Here is a 27,394-nt window from a genome sequence, read left to right on the forward strand (position 1 = left end):
TAAACCATTATGTTATCTCTCAAATATTTCAATCGCCACAGGAACCTTTCCTGATAAACTAAAGATTGCTAAAGTTAAACCTTTGCACAAAATAGGTAAACTCAATGAAATAGAAAACTATAGACCGATATCATTGCTACCCATTATAGGTAAAATTCTGGAAAAAATAATGTTCAATCGGGTTATGGATTTCATTAATAAATATTCTATTATATCCAACGCACAACATGGTTTCTTGAAAGGTAAATCTACTGAGACAGCAATTTTTCATTTTCTAGAAAACTGCAGAAAGTTACTGGATGAGAAAAAATTATCTATAGGAATATTTTTAGATCTAACAAAAGCCTTCGATTTAGTAAATCATCATATATTGCTAGAAAAACTTAGTTGCTATGGTATTATAGGCTTAGCAAATAAATGGTTTGAATCATACCTTAAAGATCGGAAACAACGGAAATCACAGGAATAGTTAAAAATAAAATTCAAAAATGTGTGTCAAGTGAAGAAATTATTAATCGTGGAGTACCACAAGGATCAATTCTAGGACTACTTCTCTTTCTTCTTTATATAAATGATCTTTCTGACAGTATTAATAGTTCATGTGTGACTTTATATGCAGATGATACAAACATAATAGTTAGTGGGAAAGATGAATGAGAATTAACTTCAAACTGCCAAACGGCAATGAACCAACTTTCAAGTTGGATGAATAAAAATGACCTAATCATTAACGTAAATAAAACATGTGCCTTAAATTTTAACAATGGTAAAAGTAATCAAGCAAATGCAATAATAAAAATAAATAATAAAACAGTTAAATATGTAGAAACTGCTACCTTTCTCGGAGTTAAAATATCTAATAATTTCAACTGGGAACCACATATAGAACATGTAAGAAGTAAGCTAAGCAAACTATGCTATGCAATTAGATGTGTAAGGGATAAGATTAATATAAAAACAGCTAAGTGTATATATTACTCAAATTTTCATTCTACAATAAAATATGGCTTGATGTTCTGGGGAAATGCACCCAAAAGTATTGCTATATTTAGGCTACAGAAGAAAATAGTAACAATACTTGCAGGAGTAAAATGGAACTCTTCTTGCAGAAATATTTTTAAGGAACTTGGAATAATGACTCTTCCCTCAATGTATTTGTTTGAAATATTAATGTATTTGAAAAAAAAAACAGTAGTGAATTTATTGTTAACAAAGACATTCACAGTTATAACACAAGAAGTAAAGACGACATTCACTTGCATGCACATAGGACAAATATATACAATAAATCAGTTACGCACAAAGGTACTCTATTATACAATCTACTTCCATCATGTATAAAAAATCAGGTCTCTGTCAATAGCTTTAGATCCAAACTTAAAAGGTACTTGATAGAACATTGCTTTTACTCGGTTGAAGAATATGTAGAAAATAATTCGTATACGTAAAATTAAATGTATAGTAAGTAAATTTGTGTAACCATAAGAAACTATATGTAATAATAGTATGTATGTTTATGTATACTGGTATATATATAAATGACATGTCCAATTTCGTTGTATGACGATGAACGGATGCAATAAATTATCATTATCATTCCAGGTGATAGGAAGAAAGTCTTCCTGTTAATTCATTTATAATCTGCAAACAAAGACGACAGTTTTTCGTCACAGTTTGTGCCAGAGAGCTCTGCATTGATCAAACGACTAATATCTGGTAGATGTAGTGGCATGATTCAGCCTCTGGATGTTCACTTCTTCCGTCCGTACAAAGCCTTTGCTCGTTTCATCACTGCTACAGTAATAACAGGAAATGACGTGAATATTTAGCATCGTGACAGGTTCATACAAGTTCAGTCGTTCACAATTTACCAGTCCAGTGCTCCTCGTTTTCGCAACATAGTTCGATTCTCTTTCTATAAGGCTGGATACTTGAATGAGGAGCTTGAAATTTGGATCGTTCCTTACGATTACTTCTTTGACGGAATTGTGAACGACAAATGTTTCAAGTGCGAAATTACATAGAATTTTTCACTAAATTTCTGATATGAGGGTTTCTGCAGTAAGTAGCGTTGTAAAGAAATGTTCCTTATATAAAACGCACTTAGAAAAGTCGATTTATTTTATTGTTAGACGTCATATTTAAGAAACGGCGGTAACATAGGCAAGATGTTTTTCACAAAAGTTCTTTTCTGAAGTATTTCCTGAGAAATGAACCGAAAATTTAACTTTCCTAATGAACGGTACAGGTTTTATGCACTTTTCAATGTACTCAGGTGAAATTCACGCAGGGCAATTTTTTAAGCTACCTTTTTGTATTCAAATGGATATCCAGTCCCAGCACTTGAATAACTAGGCCCAGCAGTTTGGATACCCAGTGCACTCCGTAAATCTTTAAATTACTTAAATAATAAATTAATTGAATTTCTTGTTTCGCTTTCCAGAGATTACCAATTCTCATTTTCGCCCAATTCCAGTCTTCTCAAAGATGGTTCTATTTAACCTAATCTGTTTTATCCGGGCAAACTAAATATTTCATGCATGTTATGGGCAATGTCGGTAACTCAGATTTGTTCAGGCAAATTTTCTGACATAATTAATAGATGGCACAAACTTGTAAGAAAGTAAGACCTATATATCTTTAATCTTTTCAAACATGAGAATGGCCTTTCACATGTAGCACTAGAAACTGATATAGTCGCAGAGATTATATCTAACTTGTTGGTTTCTAGGAATGCGTTTTTGTAGACGCAAAGATCAACAAAATTCACCAAGGAATCAACTTTGGTTTTCTCTCGTCCTCATACAACTTAATTGTGTTTGGGAGGTTTTGAGTTTACATTTAAATATTTCCAGATCACTTTCATAATACTGGGCCATATACTCTACAATGTTGTAATTTAGAAAGTTTTCACCTTTTGGATGTAGCGTGGTGATTGACCTAATGATTTTGCTACATGATCCAAAGCGTTTTTCCGTCTCAGTGATTGCTTTAGGCAGAAAAATGTCTCTTAGTATATTATCTGTAGAAAATTCGTTTTCTGCCTCCAATGAAGGAAGAGATTCATCCAAAATGAATTTGTGATATTTCGATGGGGAATGTCTAATTCGTTTCCACGAGGAACCCCTATAGCCTATCTGTTTCCGGCTCTGGAATTTCAGGACCATTTTCTATGCATATCCACAAATAAAGTTATTCTTGATAAATTTGTTCTAATGTTGTTCGTTGAGAGTCATATTCTCCAGACCACATTTTCGACAGCGTTTGAACTAGTGAATCTACAAGAACCAAACCTTCCGACATGTCTGCATCTACTTAAAATAAGGCAGAGCTCAAAGTTACCGCATGGCAGCAGTAATATTAAATTTTACCTGAAAACATTCCATCTCGTATAGATGACATTTATTTGCCGGATGGAATGATGGAAGTAAATAAATATCACAAGTTCCAGATTTGCTTTAATACCGGATAATAGTATAAATAGTTGTTTGGTAGATAAACTGTATTATTATTAATAATAATAAAGTAAAATGTGATGTACGAGGACAAAAGTGCTTACGAGACAAACGTCGCACAGAAACAGGAACTAAACTCTAACAGGACAGTGATTTGCCGTTGCACCCATTTTAAATTATACGCCTCGCTCTTGAAGCTTAAGTTTCACTCTAAAGTAAATTGCCAATAATTATCACGTATTCTTAATATTTCAGAAAAATGTCAAAATTTCACGCTCTAAAAAAATGGTAGCCTAATCAGTGACAAAACTAGACATTTGATGCCCAGGGCAAATTTTGCGATTAGTACCCCTTTCATCTACATCCACACCAATAAACACACACATTAGTTTGCTGGCGCCCGGGCAACTGCCCCGGTTCCAGGATCTTGTTTTGTTCCGGCCGTAGTTCAATTACTTTTGATTAGTTTTACCCTTGAGCTCTAAAACTGAGTAATGAATGTGCCTTTACGTTATTAAAATGATGAAGTGAGCACTCTTTGAAGCAAAAAGATGAAATATGTTTTTCTTTCCCTAATATCAAACAGTGTTAGAACAGACATTTAAATCGGGACCCATTACAGCAAAAGAAGTATACGTGGTCCATTTCTTCCTTTCGTTTGTTTACCTTCACTACTTTTTAGAATTTGACGTGAATTCAAATACACAAACACTTAACACCCACACCGAATGGCCAAAGCTCAGTGGTAGAACATCAGCTTAAGATTCGGAAGATGGTGTGATTGATCCCTCGTGGATAAATATTTCAACTGAGAGGATTACCAAGATTCTTCCTCGGTGGCCCTATTGACTAATTTCCCTTATTTCTACCCTCTGAGTCTCGGATGTTTCAAAGCCTTAAAATAAATTCAAAGTAGTTGAAATAACGTTACTATCCTGTAGTCGATGCTAAATTAATATTGTAAGTTTTGAGATTAGATTTGAAGGAGGGGCATGAAAATCCATGTCACCACTGATTTACTGTTCTGCATAATTCCTACAATGTAATTTTCTCAGAAATGCTTAATTTTTTCAGAAATGCATATTTTCACGCAGAATTAATATAAATCTGTGAAAAAAAATTGGTATTCAGGGTGGATTGATTTAAATCAGTCTGATTTAAATCACGATATAAATCAAGATTTAAATCACTTGATTTTTTAAATAAAAATCGTTGATTTAAATCAAATTCCGAAATAAATTAATTTAAAGTGAAAATAAGTAAAATCCTATTTCTGTTCTGTTATTTCGATTATGGAAGTTAATAATCATAATACAATGAGACTCAAATGTGCAGTATAGTATGAAAACAAGTGTCATGCACTGGATGATTAAGGAAAATCCCGTTTTGAACAGGTAAGGGAGCAATCCTGCTTTCTTCTTTTCGTAACATTGGGTTTCGGTTTTAAAATCGTTAACAACGGGGAAATCACCATCGACATTTAAGACGAAAATTCTTTTTTGTGCGTGTCTGTTTGTTTGTTCCCAGATAATAGGGCGTATTTACAGGGGTCCTATCCCCTCTCCAAATTTTTTTTGTTAATTTTATAATTTTAGGCGAAATTTATGTATTTCATGCCGCAAGCTAGTTCTGAGTTTTTAAAAATAGGCCCCTGCCAAATAGTAACTTTTGTGAAAAAAAGTGTCATTTTGATAAACGTTGCTGTACTTTTTCCTTAATGCTTAGCCTTTTAAATTATATCACTAGAGACCGGATGTTAGGCAAAATGCCTATTCTTTAATATTAAAGATATGATCAAAAATAACGTTTTAAAGTTTATAAGGGGGGTTATAGTTTCGATTTAAGACAATTTTATTTTGCCTATTTCGACCTTTACTGCCTAAATAATTGCTTTAGTGCCTAATATTGCCTATTCTATGCATTTTCTTCAAAATAAGCCTTCATTGGGAAAATATATAATTTATGTAACATAATACACACATATTTACTTATATTATGTGTTTGTAAACACAAGCTCGTGGTACGTAACAATATATATTCAGGATGGACTTCAAAGATGTTCACATACTTCGGGAGGTGATTCGTGACATGAAAAGAAGATAAAAGTCCTCTTGAATGTCACGAATCATCTCCTGAAGTATGTGCGCACCTTTATGTCCCGTTCCAATTGTCAGGATTAAATTTTCGATTCCAAGTTGGTACCTCTGTCACTCGAACACGATGCAGAATTCGATAACATGCAACAGCACTTTTTGTCTTCTTTTCATGTCACGAATCACATCCCGAAGTATGTGCATATCTTTCAGATTCACCCAGTGTGTGGAATGCATAGCATGCCTCGTTTTTGTATATACAGTAAAAGAAGATATTCATTAACAAACAAGTATGTTTCTATATTCTTTGAACATTATCTATGACTTGAATCTATTTTTAATGGTATCGAGTATTTATCTTCATTATTTCGAGTTAAATTTTAGTGCCTATTTTTTAAATTTTAAGTGCCTATTTGCCTGCCTATTTTCCAGTTTTTTTAGTGCCTAAACATCCGGTCTCTATATATCACCTATTTTTAGGTGATAAGGTAGAATCTTCATTATTCGATCAAAAAAGTATCAATAAGGCTTTTTACTTAGTTTTCTTCAAGACTAGAGGCATTTTAGAACACGTTACATATGCTTTTACGCCTTTCTGCGTTGAGGAATAGTGTGTGATGACGTCATAAATTTAAAAATATATTTTTTGTTATGCGTATTATTATTATTATTTGGCAGGTTACATTTTGCATTCAAAAGACTGAAATTTTGCACACTCGTTCAGTGCATCCCTTAACAATTTTCAGATCTCTGCGTGGAAACAGCGGGGTTCAGAGGGGCAAAAATGTTTTAAAAAAGGATATTTTTAACAAAAATAGCTTTTTTCATGATCTTCCCGCCTCAGATGGAGACATATGAATGCACCATTTGAAAGGCTGTTCTATTCTGAAGAAAATGATGTACGCACTATGCTCCTAGGATAAATAGGGATGTCTCAGGAAACTGTTACCTGAGATCCTGTTTTATACGGGAATCTGGGGTATTTGGGAAATATTATTTTTTGCAGGCTTAGAATACTTTTGCACCTACAAGCAGTGTGCGAATTGAAAAATTTTCCCAGGGGGGGATGAATTTCACCCATATGCGCACCCAGTCCTCCCACACACACACACACACACACACACACACACACACATATATATATATATATATATATATATATATATACACTAACAAGTACAAAACAGTTGAGATGTGAGATCTTTCATCAATTTTCACTCAAGTAATATTTAGGTTAGCTACGCAAAGTAAGAATTGTTCCCTTTTTCTATCTTATCTTTATGTCCATTTAAAAATACTCCAGAGGGGGAAAAAGTTATCCCTGCCAGGGATAAAATTTTTCTTCTCCAGGGTGGGAAAGATTTTTGTCAGGGGGGGAAATCCCTGGCATCCCCCCCGCCAATTCGCACCCTGCCTACAAGATTGAAATTTTGCACATTTACTCAGTGCACCCCTCAATACTTTTCAGATCTCTGCCTTAAAACAGGGGGAGAGGTCCACAGAGCTCAAATAATTTTTAAAAAATATATTTTTAACAGAAAATTCCTTTTTTCGTGATTTACCCGCCCCAGATACATGATAGAAACAATATTACATCCGGGTCATCTGGGGCATTTGGGAATAATATTAGCTCACTGCTAAATAATTTACTCACCCTTACTACTCAAGATAGAAGCTTGAAATTTTGTACACACATTTAGTACACCCCTTAGTATTTCCCAGTTGATTTTGAGATCTGTGCGTTAACACAGGGGAATCCAGAGGGGATCAAAATTTAAAAAAAAAAAAAGGTAAAAAGAAATATCGATTACTCTCAAAATTTCCCGCTTCAGGGACATGATAGGGAAATGTGAATATTACCGCTTCAAAAGCTGTTCTATTCTAAAGAGAGTGATGTATGTACCATGATCCTAAGATAAATAGATATGATGCTGTAGCTGCTTAACTGAAAGTCTTTAATTTATCTTTAAAAAGAGCCATAATTTAAAAGGGTTAAGAAACATTGTTTGGGATTGATATAGGTTAACTATTGGGGATAATTCAAAATTCAACCGCAATACTTTTACTTAAATGGTATAATTAGCATTTAATACTAATTCCTAATGCTTTTACTTCAGTTCACAACTTGTATTATACGAAGAGAAAGATTTGATTTAAATCAAAAAATCGATTTAAATAAAAAAAAATCGATTTAAATCAAAAAAGTCATCAAAAATGATTTTTAAAAAAAATCATGATTTTTTTCCACCCTGGTATTCACTGACTGAACTTACTGAATGGAATATCTGTAGACCAGTCCCACAAACATCAGATAACAGGATGATACAACCTGGTCATGGGAGTAACTACACTTTTACACAAAACAGCATTACTGCCGCGACCAAGTTGTATCATCTCGGTATCTTACCTGATGGTTAGTAATCAGGAGATCGTAGCACTGGCTGTGATAAATTTAGGAATTTCTCTAGTAGTAGCAGTTTTGGGATTAAGCTACAGTTAAAATAGTTTAAAAGAAAATACTTCTGAAAGATTTATTTATAAAGAATCACTGATTTTTTTAGCCTCATTTCCCCAGGCTTTAGTTAGTAGAATAGGACCACCAAGCGCTGACTCCATTTTCCTTGGAGATCGCTAGTATCGCTTATTAACATAGCAGCAGAAGGTTTCTACTTAGTTGCCACGGCCAAGAACATTAGGAAATTAGACGTACTAGAGACAAGACTAGAAGGTAGACGAGAAGGAGAACCAGTACCAGTAGCAAATAGTAGGTGTTGGTAGTATTCAGTATCTTAAATTTTCTCGATCTATTGGGATACGAACAGCAGAGAGAATGACGGAAATATTAAAAACTTCTGCTCTCTTCTTTTACTGTATATTAAACAAGACCTCTCGATATTATTTGATAATAATAATAATAATACCTTCTTTCGTCCAACACGAGTGTAAAGTTTTACTGCAGTGCATGCTATTTGTAAGTAAGGATCTCTTATTTTAGTATGAATTTCAACATTGAAGCAAATCAGAATGTAGACTGATTTTGCTTTTTTTTTTTTTTTAAACAAAGAAGACAACCAGATAAGGGACAGAGGTTAAAAGGAACGTTCAGATGGTGAGATGGTCAATGCATGCATCTTACAGATTTCGATGAATTAGATCTTGCTGTACTACAAACAAAAACGAGCCTGAATCTTTTTACTCTGAGATAATTGCAATATACGATATTCTGCAGTTGGTAACTTTGTTGTCGAGATATGTTTCGGTAGTAGTTTCACTTGCGGTCACTATTAACTCACCGTTTGTCGACCTATAGCAGTATCACTCTGTGTGTGTGGGAAGGGGGCGCTAGGGGGCCAAGATTTTGGGCAAGGGGCCTGGCCCCAGGCCCACCCTTGGCTCCGCCACTGACTGGGTTGACCCGATTCGAGAATATAGTCCAGCGAAGGTGATGGTGTGGTGTGGCATATGGGACACCCGCATCATTGGGGCATTTTTCATTTACAACACCTTAACTGCACCACAGTATCTGATGCTGCTGCAGGACCTTGTGTTCCCTGCCATACTGAACGCTGACGGCATTTTCCCATCTCATTTTCAGCACGATGGAGCCCCTCCACACTATGGACTTGGTGTCCGTGATGGTTGGATGAACAACTGCCAGGGAAGTGGATTGGTCGCCGTGGTCCCGTGGAGTGGCCGCCCAGATCCCCTGACTTAAAGCTCCTTGATTTTTATCTATGGGGACATCTTAAGCAGATAGTGTATGCTGAGACAATCCGGGTTTGAGACACCTGGAGGAACGCATCCAACAAGCCTGTGACCAAATTTCAGGAGACATTCTCCTCCGTGTGCAGTCAGAGTGGTTGCGGCGACTACAGTTGTGCATTGCACGGGATGGACAACACGCAGAACGTGTGTTGTAGCATTCAGTATCAAGGTAATTTCCCACCTTTGAATATTAATAACTTGTAAACTGTACAAGATAAAAAAAAAATACACCACTAAATTTCTGAGCTCGAGCTAGTGATATTTGATGTGTCATACACCCCCTTCCCGTTTTAAAAAGTGACTTGAATAAAAAATGGCGGATTTCAAGATGGCGGCCATGAATAACATACACTCCAAAAGTTGCGCCCCCTCATCAAACCTCTGTTCCCATCATCACTTTTTACTTTTCCCGTCGATTTTCAAACTTATGCAGGTGTCCAAGGACTTTTGACTCACCCTATATATATATATATATATATATATATATATATATATATATATATATATATATATATATATATATATATAGAGAGAGAGAGAGAGAGAGAGAGAGAGAGAGAGGTAGAAGGGGAAATTGGAAGATTTTGTAAACCTTTGTTTCCTCCAGGTTATAGGTGTTTTTTCTAGTTTTTAAGAACTGATTGTTTGTTGCAGGTTCTTCTGTGGTAGTGGTAAGCTTTCGGCATTTTTACTTTTGATGCAGCAATATTTTTATTGTTGTTGGTTTGATTTCCACCCAATTACCCCCAAAATTATTAAAGCCAGTCCCGGCGCACATACTGTAAACCAGTGGGTGTGATCGGGTGTAAATTAAGAAAACTCAAGCTTTCATTTCGTGTATGTAACTTGTATTCCACTTAAAAATTAATAGTATTATGTGACCTAGAAATAAATTATAACTTTATTTACGCAAAATTAGAAGTAACTTATTTCTAGATCTCAAAGATATTTGAATGTCATTTCAAGCCTTCCAGTTAATGTTTATTGCATAATTGGGTGTAATTAAATTCCATAAAAATATACTGAAATAGCAAAATATAAATTAAAAAAAAAAATTCCGCCCAACTACCCCCTGCTCCCAAATCTCCCCTTCTACCATATATATCATATGCTGATGGAACTCATCCGATCTTGACCAAAATTGGAATTGTGATAGAACGTGATAAGCTTAGTACACATATGAAATATTTTAGTGTAGAGATCTTTGGTTTGTGAGTTGTTGGCCATCGAAGTTGGGACCCGATTTAGTGAAATGGCATTATATGCGGTATGCTGTTGACGATACTAAGCCGATCTTTACCAAACTTGTTATGGTAATACTTTGTGTAGCTCGATATGTTAATGAAATATTATGGTATACAGACCATTCGTTGCTGAATTATTGACCACCAATTGGGTTTGGACTTAATTTCACTAGATCATGATCGATAAAACCCATCCGCCCTTGACTGAACTTGATATAGTATAAAGGTTGACGAGATTTATATACAACAAGCATAGTATGAAATATTATGATGTACAAATCTTTTAGTTTGCATCTTATTGGCTATCGAAGTTGGATTTGAACTCAGTGAAATAAAAAAAAAATCACTAAAAGGAATTGATGGAACTCATCTGACCTTGACCAAAATTGGCATGGTGGTAGACCTTCATGAGCTTATTATGCATACGAAATATTATGTTGTGTAGATCTGTCGTCTTCAGGTTATTTGTCATCGAAGTTGAGGTTTCTACTGACTTCTGAGTTTAAACCTCAAATTTGATAGGCGAGATAAATGCCTGCACACCATTGTATTTCACACGCATATTAAGCTTGCTAAGTTCTACTAATATCTAAACTTTGTTCAGGAAATTTTGTTCCTGAGTTATTGGCCAGGAAATTTTAAGTTTGGACTTAACAAACCTATTATGGGAAGTAAGTGCTAAGTTTATTAATTAAGATTTGCTAAAAATCAATGGATTTTTTTCCGCTATAGGAAAATTAATTAGTCACTTAACGGATGATTGCCAAAAAGGAGATGTGACAACTTAGACCGTTCCAAAGAGGGCAAATTATTGGTGCTGGGTTCTAATGTAAGCGTGACGAAAGTGAGTTGTGTGTGTCGCAAAGGCCAGTGTCGAAGGTGGTAATCATTACTAAACCCACGGCAAAACCACATCGGCAAAGAGGAACAGTGGTCGGAAGAAAACCCTCAGTGAGAGAACCCACCGAGCACCGAAGCAGATTGTCACCTAGAACCGTCGTGACACTGCGGAGCAAGTGACACAGGAACTCAAGGAGAATCTCCCACAGACTGTGTCAGCAATCACTATTCGCCACAAAATGCATGACATTGACATATGGAGTCGGCTTGCAAGGGCGAAACCGTTAATAAGAGACCATAACGCTTAAGCACAACACGAAAGGTACCGCGAACGTATAAATGGACCACTGATCACTGGAAATGTAATATGGTCGGATGAATCATCGTTCACCTTATTTCAAACCACGAATCGTGTTTGTGTGTGGCGGCGGTTCTGTGATGCTGTGGGTGCCGCAATATTTTGGTTTTTAGTCGGTCCTGTGTTGACGCTTACCGGTTGCGTCACTGCTCGGTATTATGTTGCCATTATAGGGGACTTGTGGAATCATTTGGTCCAATGTAGTTTCCGGGCAATAACTCCATATTCCAGAATGATAATGAGTCCATTCACACAGCTGGGGCTATTGCGGTGTGGTTTGAGGAACAACGATAAGAAGTTGAACCTGGCCGCCTAATCCCCGGATTTGAACATATGTGGTCCATTTTGGCGGAAAATTCTGCGTCCATTCTCTCGCACGGAACTGAGGGATACTTTGTACATATAATGCTGAAATATTTCATTTGCTACCATCAACGAGTTGTAAGATTCCATTCCACGTCGCATCAGAACTGTTCTGAGAGGGGAAAAAAAGGCGATCCAACGCCATATTAATCTGGTAATTTGCACTTTCTTTTCAGATCTTTCCATTAATTTTCCGAAAGTTATCGTAGTACAGAAAAGCAGTTAAATACGTGTCAAATCTACTCTAGAACCTTGCTTCAACTAGTGATACTGGATCCACAAGTAGAAACGAACGAAAGATTTCGTATTTTTATGTTGATGTAAAATTCTTAAACCATAAAAGGCAATGAGCCATACACGGAAATATTAGGAATTTCCTCCAAGTTTGGGGGCACGGAAATTCATTCGTGATCTGCAAGGTAAATCCCAAGCAGTAAGTCCTATTGGGAGACCTTAAAACAAGCCACATACTGGGCCTTATGTAGTCATTCTGACGCGTGATTAGTATCATACTAAAGAGTTCGACTAACATGTTTCCTGCAGTACTCAGGCCTTTAGTATGACGCTAATCATACGTCAAAACTACTCTGCATAAGGCCCATGTTGTGCAAGTTACTGTTAAACATGTCTTTAAAATAATACAATTCACTCCGTCGCCACGGATTAATTTCAACGCCAAGCAACAGAGGTAATCCTGAACCCTCAAAGGAAACTTTGCTATGCTTAATCAAAGCTCAATTTTCACGTAATTTATCCTGGACCATACCTTCTTAAAATGGTGATAAATTCCCTATTCTTAACTGATTTCAACCTCAAGCAACCGAGGAGATTAGGAATGAAAATATAAAACGTACTATATCGGTATCGAGTTATTTATTACGAAAGTTCTCGTGAAACCTATTGTATTCGCGCAAATTTCCAACATGAGGATGATTTTACCCATTATTTTAGACGGATTTCAATGCCACGTAATAGAATGTGCTTCCTAAGGCTACCTTCACACTAAGATCTTGAGAGCCGTTCAAAAGATCGTGATACCAAAACGGCAGTCATGTTAGAGCCAGAAGTTGCAGCAGCTTTAATCTTGGCTATAAATTGCACGAAAAAAAAAAAAAAAAAAAGAAAAGAAAAAAGAAAGAAAAGAAAAAGATATAGAACAATGTGGATTCATCGTATAAATCAATAAAGACTGGAAGAATGTTCATTTTACAGTCTGTTTCCTAAACTGAGAGAACATGACAGAAAATTTTCCAATTACTTCAGGATGTCTATATCTTCGTTTGACGAACTGTATAATAGTATAAAGTATGCACTTCATCAGAGTAATACCAAAAAGAGAAAATTTTCAGTAACAAATATATGCACATTTTTCTCCATTCCAACTGAGTTCACGCTCACATGTGAAGGGGTCTCATTCGATTGCGTGTTATTTTCTTCCCCGCCAGCACTCCGCTCGAGCCAGCTACTGGCGGGGTGATCTTTATAGCAGCTCAGAGCCGCGACTCACTTTTACCGAAGTGCATGTGTGAAGACTACCAAGCTTAAGAGAGCACACACACAGTTTCATTACAATCGATAAAGGTACGAAAGTTTTGGTGAAATAGGGACGTTCGTTGAATCGAATGGAATACAACATAAATGTAATAGTATAACATTTTAGACGAATTATTTATATTATTTTTAATATATGAATATAAAATCCTATTGTTAGTCTTGTATAAAAGCGAATTGTCTGAAGCTAATATCTGATCATAAGGGACCTATGTTAGATTTGTCAGTGTTTTCACCGAAGAATATTAAAATTAAATGAACAAAACGTACTCACCTCCGAATCATGTTTTAAATTTGAGTTTATATAATTACGATCGACTCTAGAATCCGTCAGTAACCTATTTCTTTCTGTACATTTGAAAGAAAGAAAAAAAAAGTCTGTCACACAGTTGGTCCATGAAATTTTCCCTCACCAACAGCCACTATGATTTTTCACTACTTATTGACCAAACATATATAACGACATACTTCTAATTATAACATAGTGACATTTATAATTAAAAATTTAGTCTGCGGAATCCTGTCAATGGAAGAGAATCAAAATAATATAAACTCAAATTTTAAGTAGGGGACACGGTGTCTCAGTGCAGAGCGCTCACTTCTGGTGCTAAGGGTCTCTGGTTCATCCCAGGCCAAGTGAGTCTTTGGTGGACATAATCATATTCGTAGGGTTTTTCGGAGTTTTTCGTTACCTCCCATTCTCATTCTATCAGTTCTTTAATTATTCGCTTTCATTAATCATGTCTCCTTTATTCTAAAGGGCATAATCGTGGGACATAAAATTATAAATTTAATTTCAAATTTTAAACAGAATACAGAGGTAAATACTTTTTATTCATTTATGTAATATATATTCTACAGCGCCCATAAATAATCTTGGAATCAGTCTGAAATTCAGTATTACGTGATATCGATTCAATGTCTTCATTACACTTTTTTCCTTACAGATTTTAAATAATGAGTATTCAGAGCGCAAATCCTTTGATCGTTGGCTTGCCATACATGGACATACAAGTGGTACTCTTAAGTCATTAGGGGTATTATTTAGTTTCTCTCCCAAATCAATTGGTAGTGACTGACTCACTTGGCAGTGATTATGGTTCATTACTTGTAACTGTAATGTAGTCATGAGTCTAAATGCAGTGTGGACGTATGAAATAAAAACTACAGTGCATAAAACTGGAACCAACTTGAGCTAGGTGGCCACTAAGAAGCACGACTGCTATCTAATCGAGGCAGAGCAGGGGGCCCCGAACGGTAACGAGCGGTTGAGTCTGTAGGTAGCGGGCGCGTCAGTGATGGTGGGTATACGCATAAACGAGGTCGTTTACAACGGTTCACTGTGAGTGATAGTATCGGCTCCGGAGCCGTCGATGGATTTGGGGGAGATACTAAATGCCATCTGTTATTAGCATTGATCATATCTTAAGCAGCCACAAAATCAGTGATTTGAATTTTACTCTTAATGAAACGTGAGAGAAAAAAAATCCAATACGAAATACCAAACAGTCAAACACTTTACTATTTAAAAAAAAAAAAAAAAGTTTGTACTGCTGATTTGACAGATGCTGTGAAAACAGAAATATGTTTTTACAAGTACATAACACACGCATGTAATAATCGCACAATAACTGGACATTACTAATTTCGTTTTCATTATTTATTATATACAAATATATATATATTTCTTAAATTTAGTAGTTTTCATACACTTTCATATTAAGAACTTTTCAATTGTTTACAGGCTTGTGAAAATTTCAACTCAAACATTTTTGTTTGACAATTGATAGGGAACAATTTTATAGTGTGTTCTGAAGTGAAGTGAAACAAAATTCAGATAAAGGTTGAGATATTAAAACTTTTTTTTTTTTCATTTCATGTTATAAAAACTCTAGCACTAGCAATTTCTTCTAAGCTTAACACATAAGAAATTTATATGTACATTTTGGAATGACAAATCTCATCCACACAACATTTGCTTTGCCAAATATGCATCATTTATAAGCTATGTTTATATTTTTCAAGTTTTCCTCTATCAATATACATATATGTACTTTTTTTTTAAAATCCATACTTGAAACCAAGAAACACTACACAATCACAAGTTTAAAATCATGTATTTATAGTGAGTTTGAACAATCACTTGAAATCTTAAAAATTGCACAGCCTTATTTGAGTGAATACGTAAGTAGAAATCCATGCAATCAGGATATTAAAATTGTAATTCATACACAGTATATATAGATCATGTATGATATTATAATATCCTGCACAATAATATAAATAATGATCACTTAATAACAGTTCGAAGCCATACATTTTTTTTTTTTTTTTTTTTTTTGCATTTTTTCTTATGTTTTAGACATAACAAATGAAAACAATTAATTTAACCATTTATATACATTTATTAATATGTTATGGTAACATACGCTAATAGAACTGAAACAATTCCTTAAGGTATTCAATACCTCTTTGTTATTATTTATTTTCATTTACTGATTCTGCAACACGCTGTAGAAATCTTTTTGCTTTTCAAACCTCTCACCAATTCAATTACATTGAATTTCAAGTAAAAAAAATTGCACTTTGCAAGAAATAATATTTCTTGCTTTCAAAAGTTTACACATCGCATTACACTTAGACCTTTGATCATTCACTAATAAGGAATGCTGGCATACTTCCGTAAATGGGTTTAGATTAACTAGTTTACAGCATCTGTTAATGGCTTTTACATGTAACAATTCACACTTTATATCGCTGTAGAAAAAAATTGTTTGAACAGTAACCATATGCATATAAACTGCTTTATTAAGTATTTTTCACGATATTTTAAAAAAGGAAAAAAATAAACGTTAGTATTTGGCAAAAGAGTATCATTTCCTTTCGGAGGTCAAGCGTGAGGACATGTATTAACACTTAATGACGATGAAACACACAGTACAGTAAAATATTGAAAGTTGGCCACTGTTGTAATTTAGGCAAATGTATCTGCAACAATGCAAATATAAATGTACACTATCACTACTCTGAAAATTGGCCACTTGTAATTAAATGAGAGTTTCTCTGAAACCAGAAGATTTTCAACTTCGACATGTTGCTCTGTAATTTGCAATTTTGTACGTCACTTTTGGTTCAAAAATGTACATAGTTGGAAACTATTAAAAAAAAAAAAAAAAAAAAAAAAAAATGAAGAATTAAATTTTTGTATAGGTTACGAAGTTAGTTGTATAATTTCCTATTAGAATACTTCATACGACTTACAATAAAAGAAAATTCTATAGAGAAAACGCTTGACCTCTGAAAAAGTAACGGGATCTCCTTAATACAGTTTCTAACTCAATTTTCAATATATTGTGTATCAAAATTATACACTTGCATGATTTTTAAAAATCCCTCTGATTTAATTGTACAAAATTACGTAAGTAGTAGACTCCCATGCATGAACGAGTAATTAGTACGAATATAGTACCTAAATTACTTACACCCTTATTCACAGATTTACCTCTGCATATTGCTTGAATTTTTACAAGTGATACATCGCAGTAACCGAGAATCACGTGTAAGCAGCTCAAAATACAGTGGAAATTTGCTAAATTGTACTGCAGATCAATTCTTTGCAAATCGTATATTTCGATTCTGTTAAGTCACCAGCGAAAGTTTATACGATTATAGGGCACACACATGTATACTCACCAAATAACATTTCATACTAGACGTAATTTTTTGACTGTAACTACAGAGGGATTAAACTAATTTGAGTTCGGGTTTCTCTACGTAGAGAGGATTAATTCTATGTAAACAGACAGCGAAGTACATACTCAAATCAATTTATTCCGAAGTTGTTAATGAAAGAACATCTATCGAGTGAATGAGTACTTTTGTTGGCGACTGTATATAATATAGGATATATAACGATGTCTAAAAGAGAGAAATAAGAAAATTCTACTTGTTTGATACAGAAGGTACTAATGTAATTTTAAAAGCAAGATTTATTTTATAACTAGCCATACATACTTAATCTGACCTTTTACGTTTACACAGAAATACTTTCATTTCACTAAAGCTAAATATTTAAAGAGGTTTATTCTTATTTAATTGAAATTGTTTTTGGGAGTTTATTTAATAAAATATACTTTTTTAACGTTATTACGGTAATCAAGTGATAATCCAAAGAATGGTGTATAAAATTAGGGAAAATGTGAATTCCTTATATACAATCTTTTTCTTTCTTTCTTTAGTATTTGTTCTGCAAGCTCGTTCAGAAGAAAGACAAATTTATAAACTGTATAATAAATATTTGTACACTTATCGTCCTTACCTCAATTATTTTCATCTAAAAAAAAAAAAACATCTTACAACATAGATACTATTATTGTCACTTCTATTTGGAAAAAGTACGTAAGTTTTATTCGGTGAAGACACGTCTATCAAAGGAATAACAAGCTACACAAAACACATTGCTGTCTCAAAGGTTTTTGGTTTAAATATATATAGCAGAAGCTTATGTATAAACACTGTTTGCCTTTACAATTTCTTGAGCGAGTTTGCATTAACATAGTTGATAAAATTTTATATATAACGAAAATATAAGATATACATTATTGATAAGAAAACATCATACTGAAGGCTCCAGATTGAATGCAACTTTCAAACCCCTATCAACTCCTTACCATACTATTAAGAACGCGGGATACTTAGTGTGATTGGCCATATTCTTATGCCAGCCATTTTAACACTGTATTGCTCTCTAGTATTCTTTGTCAACTCTCTTGTTTACATTCCGATGACCAATCACACGAGCTGTGAAAGCTAAGCGTTTCATTTGCTGCCTTCACTATCATAGTTTCTTATCAATCATGTTAAGAATCTTTTGCTTTGATTTTTATATACCTACTCTGGATTCATTTGTTCTAACAAGATTTACACCGGAAACTTATTCATAAAGTGCATAATCACTTATTTATTTATTTTTAATAAAATATATGCATATTTTGTAGTATAGCTCACGAAAGTCCTCTGCATATTACAAGCAAACGAGGTATATGATAATCTTACCTCATGTTATAATATCTTGAACACTTAACTTTTTCTGTGAAATATATATATTTGCTATTCGTTAATTTAATAATTATTTTTTTAACGAAGTTTGAAGTTTCATTTTCGTAATCTCAAAGTATATTCCCGTGTCATATTTCAATTTTAATCAAGTTTCAAATTTATGATCAACTACAATATTTAACACTTAAAGCATAACTATAAGATTGAAAATTAATATTCAAAATTAAAAATTAGATTTGTAATAAATCTTGAGCATTCAAATATTACAAAAACAGGAAAGCACACACTACTTTATGATATTCATTGAATAACTTACAGAACTCCAGGTGATAACGAAAGAATTTCACTCACACGTACAGACACGTCTTAGAACAAACAGGAATTCTATGGCCGCAGATAACATCTTTCGTATTAACGATAAAAATTCAATACATAATTAGTAGAAATATGTTATTAAACACACGTTTCATGTTAAATATGATATCGTTATATGTACATCCTTTCATAGCTACTGCAGTATTGTGAATGTTTCTCTATACGTTAGAAACTGACTACTGTAGCGGTAACAGATGTATATGGGATTATCATAAAGTGAAACCCCTTAGCATTTTCTGAAATGCTCTTTTATCTCCCTTCATGTAAAGCATTGTTATGCTTCCACATCACTTACAACCACTTTCAACAAGAAAACAAAGTACCGTCATTTCCCATAAATATAGTCCAGGCATCCAACTATGGTCCAAGACAACTCTCATGACGTCATTAGCAATAGCTAGTACGGTTTCCTGCCGGGAGTTAAGATAGGCATCGGAAAGAACATCCAATAGATGGTGCAATAGGGCAACATAGTTGGTTTCAACGCGCGGGTTTTATTTGCGCGGGAGACGTGATGTGATGAAAATAACAATAACTGCCTCGTGCATAAAAGTGTGGAAAGTAAGCTTCGGTGGATAAAATTGATAAGTATGATACGCATGAAAGTTGTTATTTTAAGAACAGTCTTATGTCTACAGTAAAACTAGGTATAAACTATTGAAGGAAATTATATTGTTTCTGTGTAGTAGACTAGTAAACAAAAGTCTTCAACTTGAATCCCAACAATGTACCACCATTTTCGTGGACCATAGTTGGGAATTCTAGTCTGTGAAATGTTTTAGCGTGTTATTACAATGTGGACCATAGATGTATCCCATTTGGTTTGCACCTTTATTTCTTAGTTCAACCCTAGGTCTATTTCATTGACTATAGGCAGTGGCGGATCCAGGCTGGGGCTCTGGGTTCCTGTCTATCAGTTTTATTGAAAATTACAAAATTATTAAATGCCAAGAAGCAATTGATTGCTTATTTTACTGGTGAAGGACGGAAACAAGGAACCCTTCCGAAAGCTATTTTTCCGAACCTCTTGCGTAAGCTGATGGAAACGCTTCATGATCGAGGAGCAGTTAACCTACAGTCTGGGTTTCGCAAAACTGGAATATATCCACTGAACAGGAACGAAGTGTTAGATAGATTCCCATCATCTGATCCTGAAAGGAACAAAACTTCCTCTCTTGTATCAACCGTTTTCTTACAACATTTAGAGAAAATGCGTTATGGAAACGACACCAGTACCAGTGCTAATAATGATGATACCAATGCGTTAGCGTTCAAAAAATGTACCGGTACTACCCGGAAGAGAAAACTACATGTTGAACCTGGTAGAAGCATTTCAATAGATGAGTTTCAAGGTTTGGGAAATGTTGCAGCAGAACAGCCTTCCACAAGTGGATCTCAAGCACCAAAACGGAAGCTTTCTAAAAGTAAGATGAAAGTGAAGAGCAGACGAGTTTCAAAAGAATTTGAATCTTCAGACAGTGAAGATGACGAGCCGGAATTCTCACGTTTAACTCTTTCAGATTCAGATACAGATACAAATGTCTCTATGTTACATGAAGACGAAGACTATTTCTCTACCAACATCTTTAGCCATGAAAACTCCAGTTGCAATGGCGTTGACTTGCAAGAGGGTGTGTATGTTATTGTGTCTTATGATAGTAGGCTATGGCTAGGCATTGTAAAGGAAACACGGGAGACATGGGTTGTTGTTTCTTGTATGGAAAAAGCTGTCTCGTACTGGATATGACCACAACAAGAAGAGAGGTTATATTATCCACTAAGTGATATAATCATTAACATTATTCCACCTCAGCAAATTTCCTCTTCCCGAGGACTTTTCAAAGTGAAAGAACTTGACAGAGGTATGGCACAGTACTTTGAATTGAATTAGTTTTAACCTGTAATGGTACTGGTGCTTTCTTTAGTGTATTACCGTAGTGTTAATGTTAAAATATCACTGATATTATAAATGGTACTATTTGATAATTTACAGTGCCGTTTTATTAAAAACTTTGTACTTTAATACTTTTATTTTCTTTTTAATAAATGTTCTATTCTGTAGATTTTCATTTTTATGTAAATTGACTCCCAACATTGGCTTCCACACCACAATCTAGTCATGGACCATTGTTGGGCAACTTACAACATAACTATGTACCACCATATTTTCTTTCATAAATGTGAACGTAAAGTGCTTAGTTTAACGACAGTAAATTATTTTATTAGCGGAAGGTATAGACTACCCAAAGCCAAAATTATGGACTTCTGCGGCAAATATTAGAAAAGATATGGCCAAATATATGCAAAATCTGGACCATAGATATGGGAAATGACGGTAACTCGACAAAAATCAAGTAAAATATAATTTAAAATAACAGTATTAATTATCCCTCTACGGACAGTAGCTTTTATTTACTAAACATTATTGACAAGTCTTACATCGGTTGTTACAAATATATTTTCCTTCACAGCAAGGCCGTCCTGTGGATGTGGCAATTTGAGACGGGTGTCTCAGGTCGTAGAAGGAAAGAGTTAGGCCTTTCAGGAAAAGTAACAAGTTTACTATTTCTAATTCATTTTTGAGATTCAAAATATTTAGAGATGATGGAACATAATTTTTAAGCCATTTTTACGACTGTACACTATTAATATCGAGAAGTGTACTCATAGCGCCAACAGTGGCTACACTAGAATTCGGTGCTAGGTATCACTATTGGTGGAAAATAATTCATTTATGTTGGATATGAAATTCTCACCTACATCGTTGGTTCTGTAACTTAATTTCACCTCAGGCCCTGCAAATCGATGGAACAGCCCTGCTCCTTACATTTATGTCCATCTGAAGTTAGTTACAACCAGTTAATCCCGAAGTTAAGAACAAAAAGACACAATCACACTTGTATTTTTACCTTCCTTTTTTAAAAAAAGAAAAGTACATATGAAAAAACAAAAGCTGCTAAATAGCTTCACTGTCAAGAAGCTATTTTCAAGAAGAAAAAAGGTTTCAACTCTCTTGCGCTACCATCCAAGAATGGCTATGGCTGTTATATGGCGAACATTTATCTAGGTGATGTGTAGAAAATGGCTATTTATCTATTATCTGTGGCTCACTGGACCGGAGCATTTCTTTAAATTGAGGTCAATATTTATATATATTGTTTTAATAACATGCGAAACTACAATATCTACGAATTAGAAAAATGTAATTTGCAATACTTGCAAAAGATAATGCACTTTTACAAAACGGTTTAATGCTCGAAATTTCGTATAGGCTAATGGAAAAGATGACAAGAAGAATACACGCTACGAACTGTACCTACGATATGTATTACGCTAAAACAAAGAAGGTTCCAAAATAGTAATCTACAGCAATCCATATAAGTTTCATCTAATAGCAATTACGAGGCTTATTTTAAAAAATCAAAGCTCAAATAAGAAATATAATTAGACATGTAAATCTTCAGGACATATTTGTTGTACCTTCATAGCATGTCACACCAAAATCAGTGTTAATATCTACTTTTCTGTTTTCGTACGTTTAAAAAACTCAATGGAGAAACTGAAGGCAAGAGCTGCTATTTTGAGTACGTCCATACAAAGGGTTTAATGACGCAGATTATCCACACCAACATCGTTACTACATTGGGTGATGAATGCCCTTTCTTATGTCACAATGAAGAAATGGACAGCTGAATTTAGGAGGGGAAAACGATCACTGAAGACGATCAGAAAGATCCGTTGAATGAAATGAAATGAAATCTTTGAGTTTTACGTCCCACGGTTATGCCGGTTAGGCTAAAGGAGACGGTGATGATGAGTAATGAATGAAATGGTGGAATGAAGAAAGTGGGAGGAAACGGGAGAACCCCGAGAAAACCCACGCACACGGTGTTTGTCCACCACAAAGTTCACTTGGCGGGGGCTGGGATCGAACCCGAGACCCGTAGCACCAGAGGTGAACGCTCTACCACTGAGCCACCGCGGCCCCTCCGTTGAATGACTAAAACAGGAAAACATTAAAGAAGTCCATGCAAGTCTCATAAATGATCGCCGACTGACTATCAGGCAAATTGATGAGACAATTGACTCATCAACTACAAGCGTTCACAGACTTAACTCCCAGCATCCGGGAATGAGAAAAGTTGCATACATACAAACTTTCCGAGAGATGCGTACAACGTCCGACCCCGACCAAAATTTCAAAGAACAAGCTTCATCCTCCAGGTAGATTCACATTTCTTTCTGAGTCGATTCATAACAGTAGATGAGAGAAGGATTCACCATTACCAACCTGAGTCATAACTAAGTTCCAAGCAGTGAAAACGCCACTATTGACACCTCAAAAGAAAGCTAAGTCAATGTCCTCAGCAGAAAATGTGATGGCTACTCTTTTCTGGATTTGGAAAGGGTGATGATATTATTTTATATTCGAAAGGGACAAACAGTAACTGGGAATTATTATTCAGGGCTCCTACAAAAACTGTGATTGTATGCAGAAGCATCGTGAGAAACGAACAAACAACGCCCACAGCCATATCGATCTTCGCCATGACAGCAATTGAAGATTGGGGCTTCGAATTGGTCCCTACCCACCACCTTATTTCCCTGATTTGGCACATTCTGACTCTCATATGATCCCAAACCTCAAAAAAAGTTGGAAAGTATTTATTTTGACACCGATAACGGCATCATGCGTGCCGTAGATGTCATTCTGGACGGCTTCGACAAAATTTTGCTAATCAGCAGCATAAATACATTTGAGCATCGATCGGCAAAACGCTTTGAATTCTCAGGGGACAAAGTTCAAAATAACACTATATTTGACTCTTGACCGTTGCTTTCAAAGTTAGGCTTAGAACTTGTAAAAACCCTCGTCTAGTGGTTAAAAGAAGAATTTTATAATCAATGTAAAAACATTACCGTACTAAGTTTCAGTTAGCACCACTTAAACATCTTAAGTTTTTTTAGAACTCGTTGTTTCATATTCTGAAACAACGAAACATAATTTCAAGCAATATGGCCTATAATATATATAATTCTTTTCAATCTAAATATAACAGTCTTATTCAACATGGGGTAGGCGTAATAGAGGGAAGCGATATACACAAAATGAGCTCAGCCATCTCATTAACAGATCAGAAATTTTGATAATATATTTATTTCATGCTAGCTGTAAGATAGTTAAATTTGTAGCACGATTCTCCTATTTATAATAACTGAGTTACTTAATTAGTAAATAAAAATTCTATACTTTATATTTATTGTTGTTATCTGTAATTTGGGAGTAACCGCTTGAATGGAAAAGTATCGTTAGAGGTTATAATAAAAAAATATATATATATAGCAACAATGAAGAGAACTGCGTGCCGACTGCGGGAAACAGGTTGGATAAATTACCATCTACAGGAACTCGGGCTGACCACTACCAAGAATTTTTTCGTGTATTTTAAGTGCAAGGTTAAATTGACTATTGGGTTTCACATGTTTCAGCATACCTATTGCTGCAAAAATGGAAAATAAGAAGAATCTATGTAACTTATGGTGTCAGTTTTTAACGTCTCCTAGTGGCTTGATGAAGACGTCGCTGTTTTGGTAAATAACGAACAAACGAAAGACATAGACAAGCGCAAATGACTAGGACTTAGATTGATGTACAGAGGATTAAACATAATCTGCAGCTGCTAAAAGAGACATTACTAGAACGATTTTGAAGAAACAAAGAAAAGATTGTCTCGATGAGTCGAACCGAAAAAGATTATAACCAGGAGCCCTTTTAATCTGCTTTCTATCTTTCAAATATACAAATCACGTTTACTAATCTCTTATTGTTCCAATTGGTATCTGTAAAGACATAACTTTTCCTAGTTTCTTATCTATGCTAATACGGTCGAGTGATCTGCGGCGCTAAACTGGCAAGCACTAAATGTTTTACTCGTAAGAGTTACACTAAGAGCATGGGTATTTGCCATTATTTGATTTGCTTTGATTTTGAGTTCAGTGCCTCTTTCAGCAGCAAGGCTATATGAGATGTGGCTTACAGCTTAACGTGAGATCCGAATCATAGAGCTCTTGCCAAGGAAACTAACCCGGGCCACCCACACCAAAGACGCGTACGCTAACCACTTAGCCACGAAGGAGCTCATACTATTGTTTCATTATTATAATTTACTTCTCATCTCGCCTTTAAGATACAATCGTAAAACGTAAAAGTCAAATAAACACTTAAGTTTCTGTAACAGAAATACAAATAGCAATTTTCTAGTTTCTAATTCCGTTCTTCAACGTTATTCTCTCCAGCTGATTAATCCTTTTACTTTTCTCCCATCTTTTCAGCAAACAGTATATTCCACTCTAACACTTGTCTATAGAGTAAATATTGTTTTCAGAATTAAAATTGTCACAAGAGGCAAAACATGTAAACGATTCTACAGGATATTGGTTTCTTCCAAATTTCTTTTTTCTTTTCTTTTCTTTCTTGAGCAATTAATAAAATGAACCAAATAAGACTAAAGCAAAATGTCGCTCGAAAGAAAAGAGACCAGAGAAGTTTAACAGAAGATACCATTAAGAAATGCCCTTACGTCATCTTTAAAACCCACTGATAAAACATCAAAAGGCAAAATAAAATTTAAAAAAGAAAAACTGACTTACGAACAATGTATCTTTTCATTACAACAATTTTTTGTACTAATCTGTACTACAATTATTTCAATCTATCATCTCTAAACATTTATATTATTCCGACATTAAGATTTAATACGCAAATTATCACCTATAAAACTTGACAACTAAATTTGTATATTTGAATCACTGCAGAAATATACAAACAACATACATGATAAGAAACGTCAATAATGATTAGTAAACTACAGCAATTACCAGTCATTAACAAATATTATGGAGAAAAAAATATCGTACAGTAAAATTTAAATAACAAAGAAGGTAATTTATTTTTACCATTCTCGCGAAAGTTACTATTTCGTATAGACATATAAAATTAATTATCCGAAGCTGCCCTATGTTACAGTTGAGAAAAAATATTACCACTAAATAAAACGATACACAACAGTTGACTAGAGAAGCAATTTCTTACAGTTTTCCATTCTAAGTTCTTTTTTTGTTTGTTTGTTTGTTTTTGTTTGCAGCTGATTTACAGCTTTAAAAAAATAAAAATCACACACAAAAAACACTTCAAAGACTCGCAGACCAAACCACTGAAGTAATATACAATCAGCTACCAATAAAGCTTCCTTTATTTTTTTCTTCCTTTTTTGTTCATACACGTTCTTCACAGGGCATCTGCTCTCTTCTTCCATTTTTTAAGTAAAAGGACATGAGGCTATCAAATTAGCAAGAAAGAAAAGGAAAAAGAACACATTCTATCGCAATCACTGCACTAAAATTAAGTTTTTTACTAGGAAGATTTCGTTAGTATATTTCTTGACTCTAACAAAGGAGTTCTTTCAGCTCGTGGATCACTTTCATCTGGCTGTTCTGAAATACCTGGCATTTCTTGATGAGGTCTCTGCCAGAGTGACCTGCTAATGGCTTCAGTATATCCTCTTCTTTTAACCTACAAAGATACACAAACAAAATATATTTTCTTTATAGATTCTGTATAATAAGTAAGTATAGAGGTAGCATATTACAGGAAAGTCTGGTCGCCATACTATTGGAAACTCAAACCCTGAACTCTTCCTTGTGGTACGGTTGCTCTTGCCAGTTTAACTACTACTGCTTTGGTGCTTACTCTCAAATTTTACTTCCCAGTCATTTCCTCATAATTTGAGATAGATATTTCAGTTGATCGGAATACCAGCGTTCGAGTCTTCGGTAGTTCACGGATAGATCGTTATTCTGTGCTGCTACCACATGGTACATACGAAATATTTTAAGTGATTGTGTATCTTATTTTAAATGGAAAACGTCTCCTAATAACAAAGAGGCACACTAATAGATGTCGTCATCTGCGCCATTGTTTGCCTGCCTAACGCCAATATCTTAGTAGGTATACAGACCTGCATTGATCAAGTATGAATGAATTTATTTGCTTCGGTCTATTCCGAGTTTAAGGCATAAGTGAAAAGGAATTAAAAACAAATAATGAAGAAACTAAGTCAATACCTGTGTAGATCTCAATAAGTAAATTATATAAAATCCCATGAGCTGATCAGTACGGGTTCGCATACCTACTTGTACTTTTGGGCCACCCTGTATTTAAAAACCGTATTGTTTCAATCTGATTATTTCAAAATAGGACAAGGCCCGTAATCATTTGTAGATTTGAGCATT

General features: G+C 34.7%; 1 protein-coding gene across 2 annotated transcripts in view; it reads right to left on the reverse strand.

Annotated features, from left to right (window-relative positions):
- Positions 1-15,314: 15,314 nt before the first annotated feature.
- Atg9 (autophagy-related protein 9) overlaps positions 15,315-27,394 on the reverse strand; it is a 67,209-nt gene continuing 55,129 nt past the window's right edge. For both annotated transcript variants that reach the window (XM_081736500.1, XM_081736499.1), the window contains exon 15: positions 15,315-26,675. In XM_081736500.1, the coding sequence (XP_081592626.1) occupies positions 26,517-26,675 (159 nt within the window). In that variant the 3' untranslated portion in view covers positions 15,315-26,516. The remainder of the gene's footprint in view (positions 26,676-27,394) is intronic.

This window comes from Thermobia domestica, chromosome 13, assembly GCF_964235325.1.
Source record: "Thermobia domestica chromosome 13, izTheDome1.hap1.1, whole genome shotgun sequence".
Lineage (NCBI taxonomy): Eukaryota > Metazoa > Arthropoda > Insecta > Zygentoma > Lepismatidae > Thermobia > Thermobia domestica.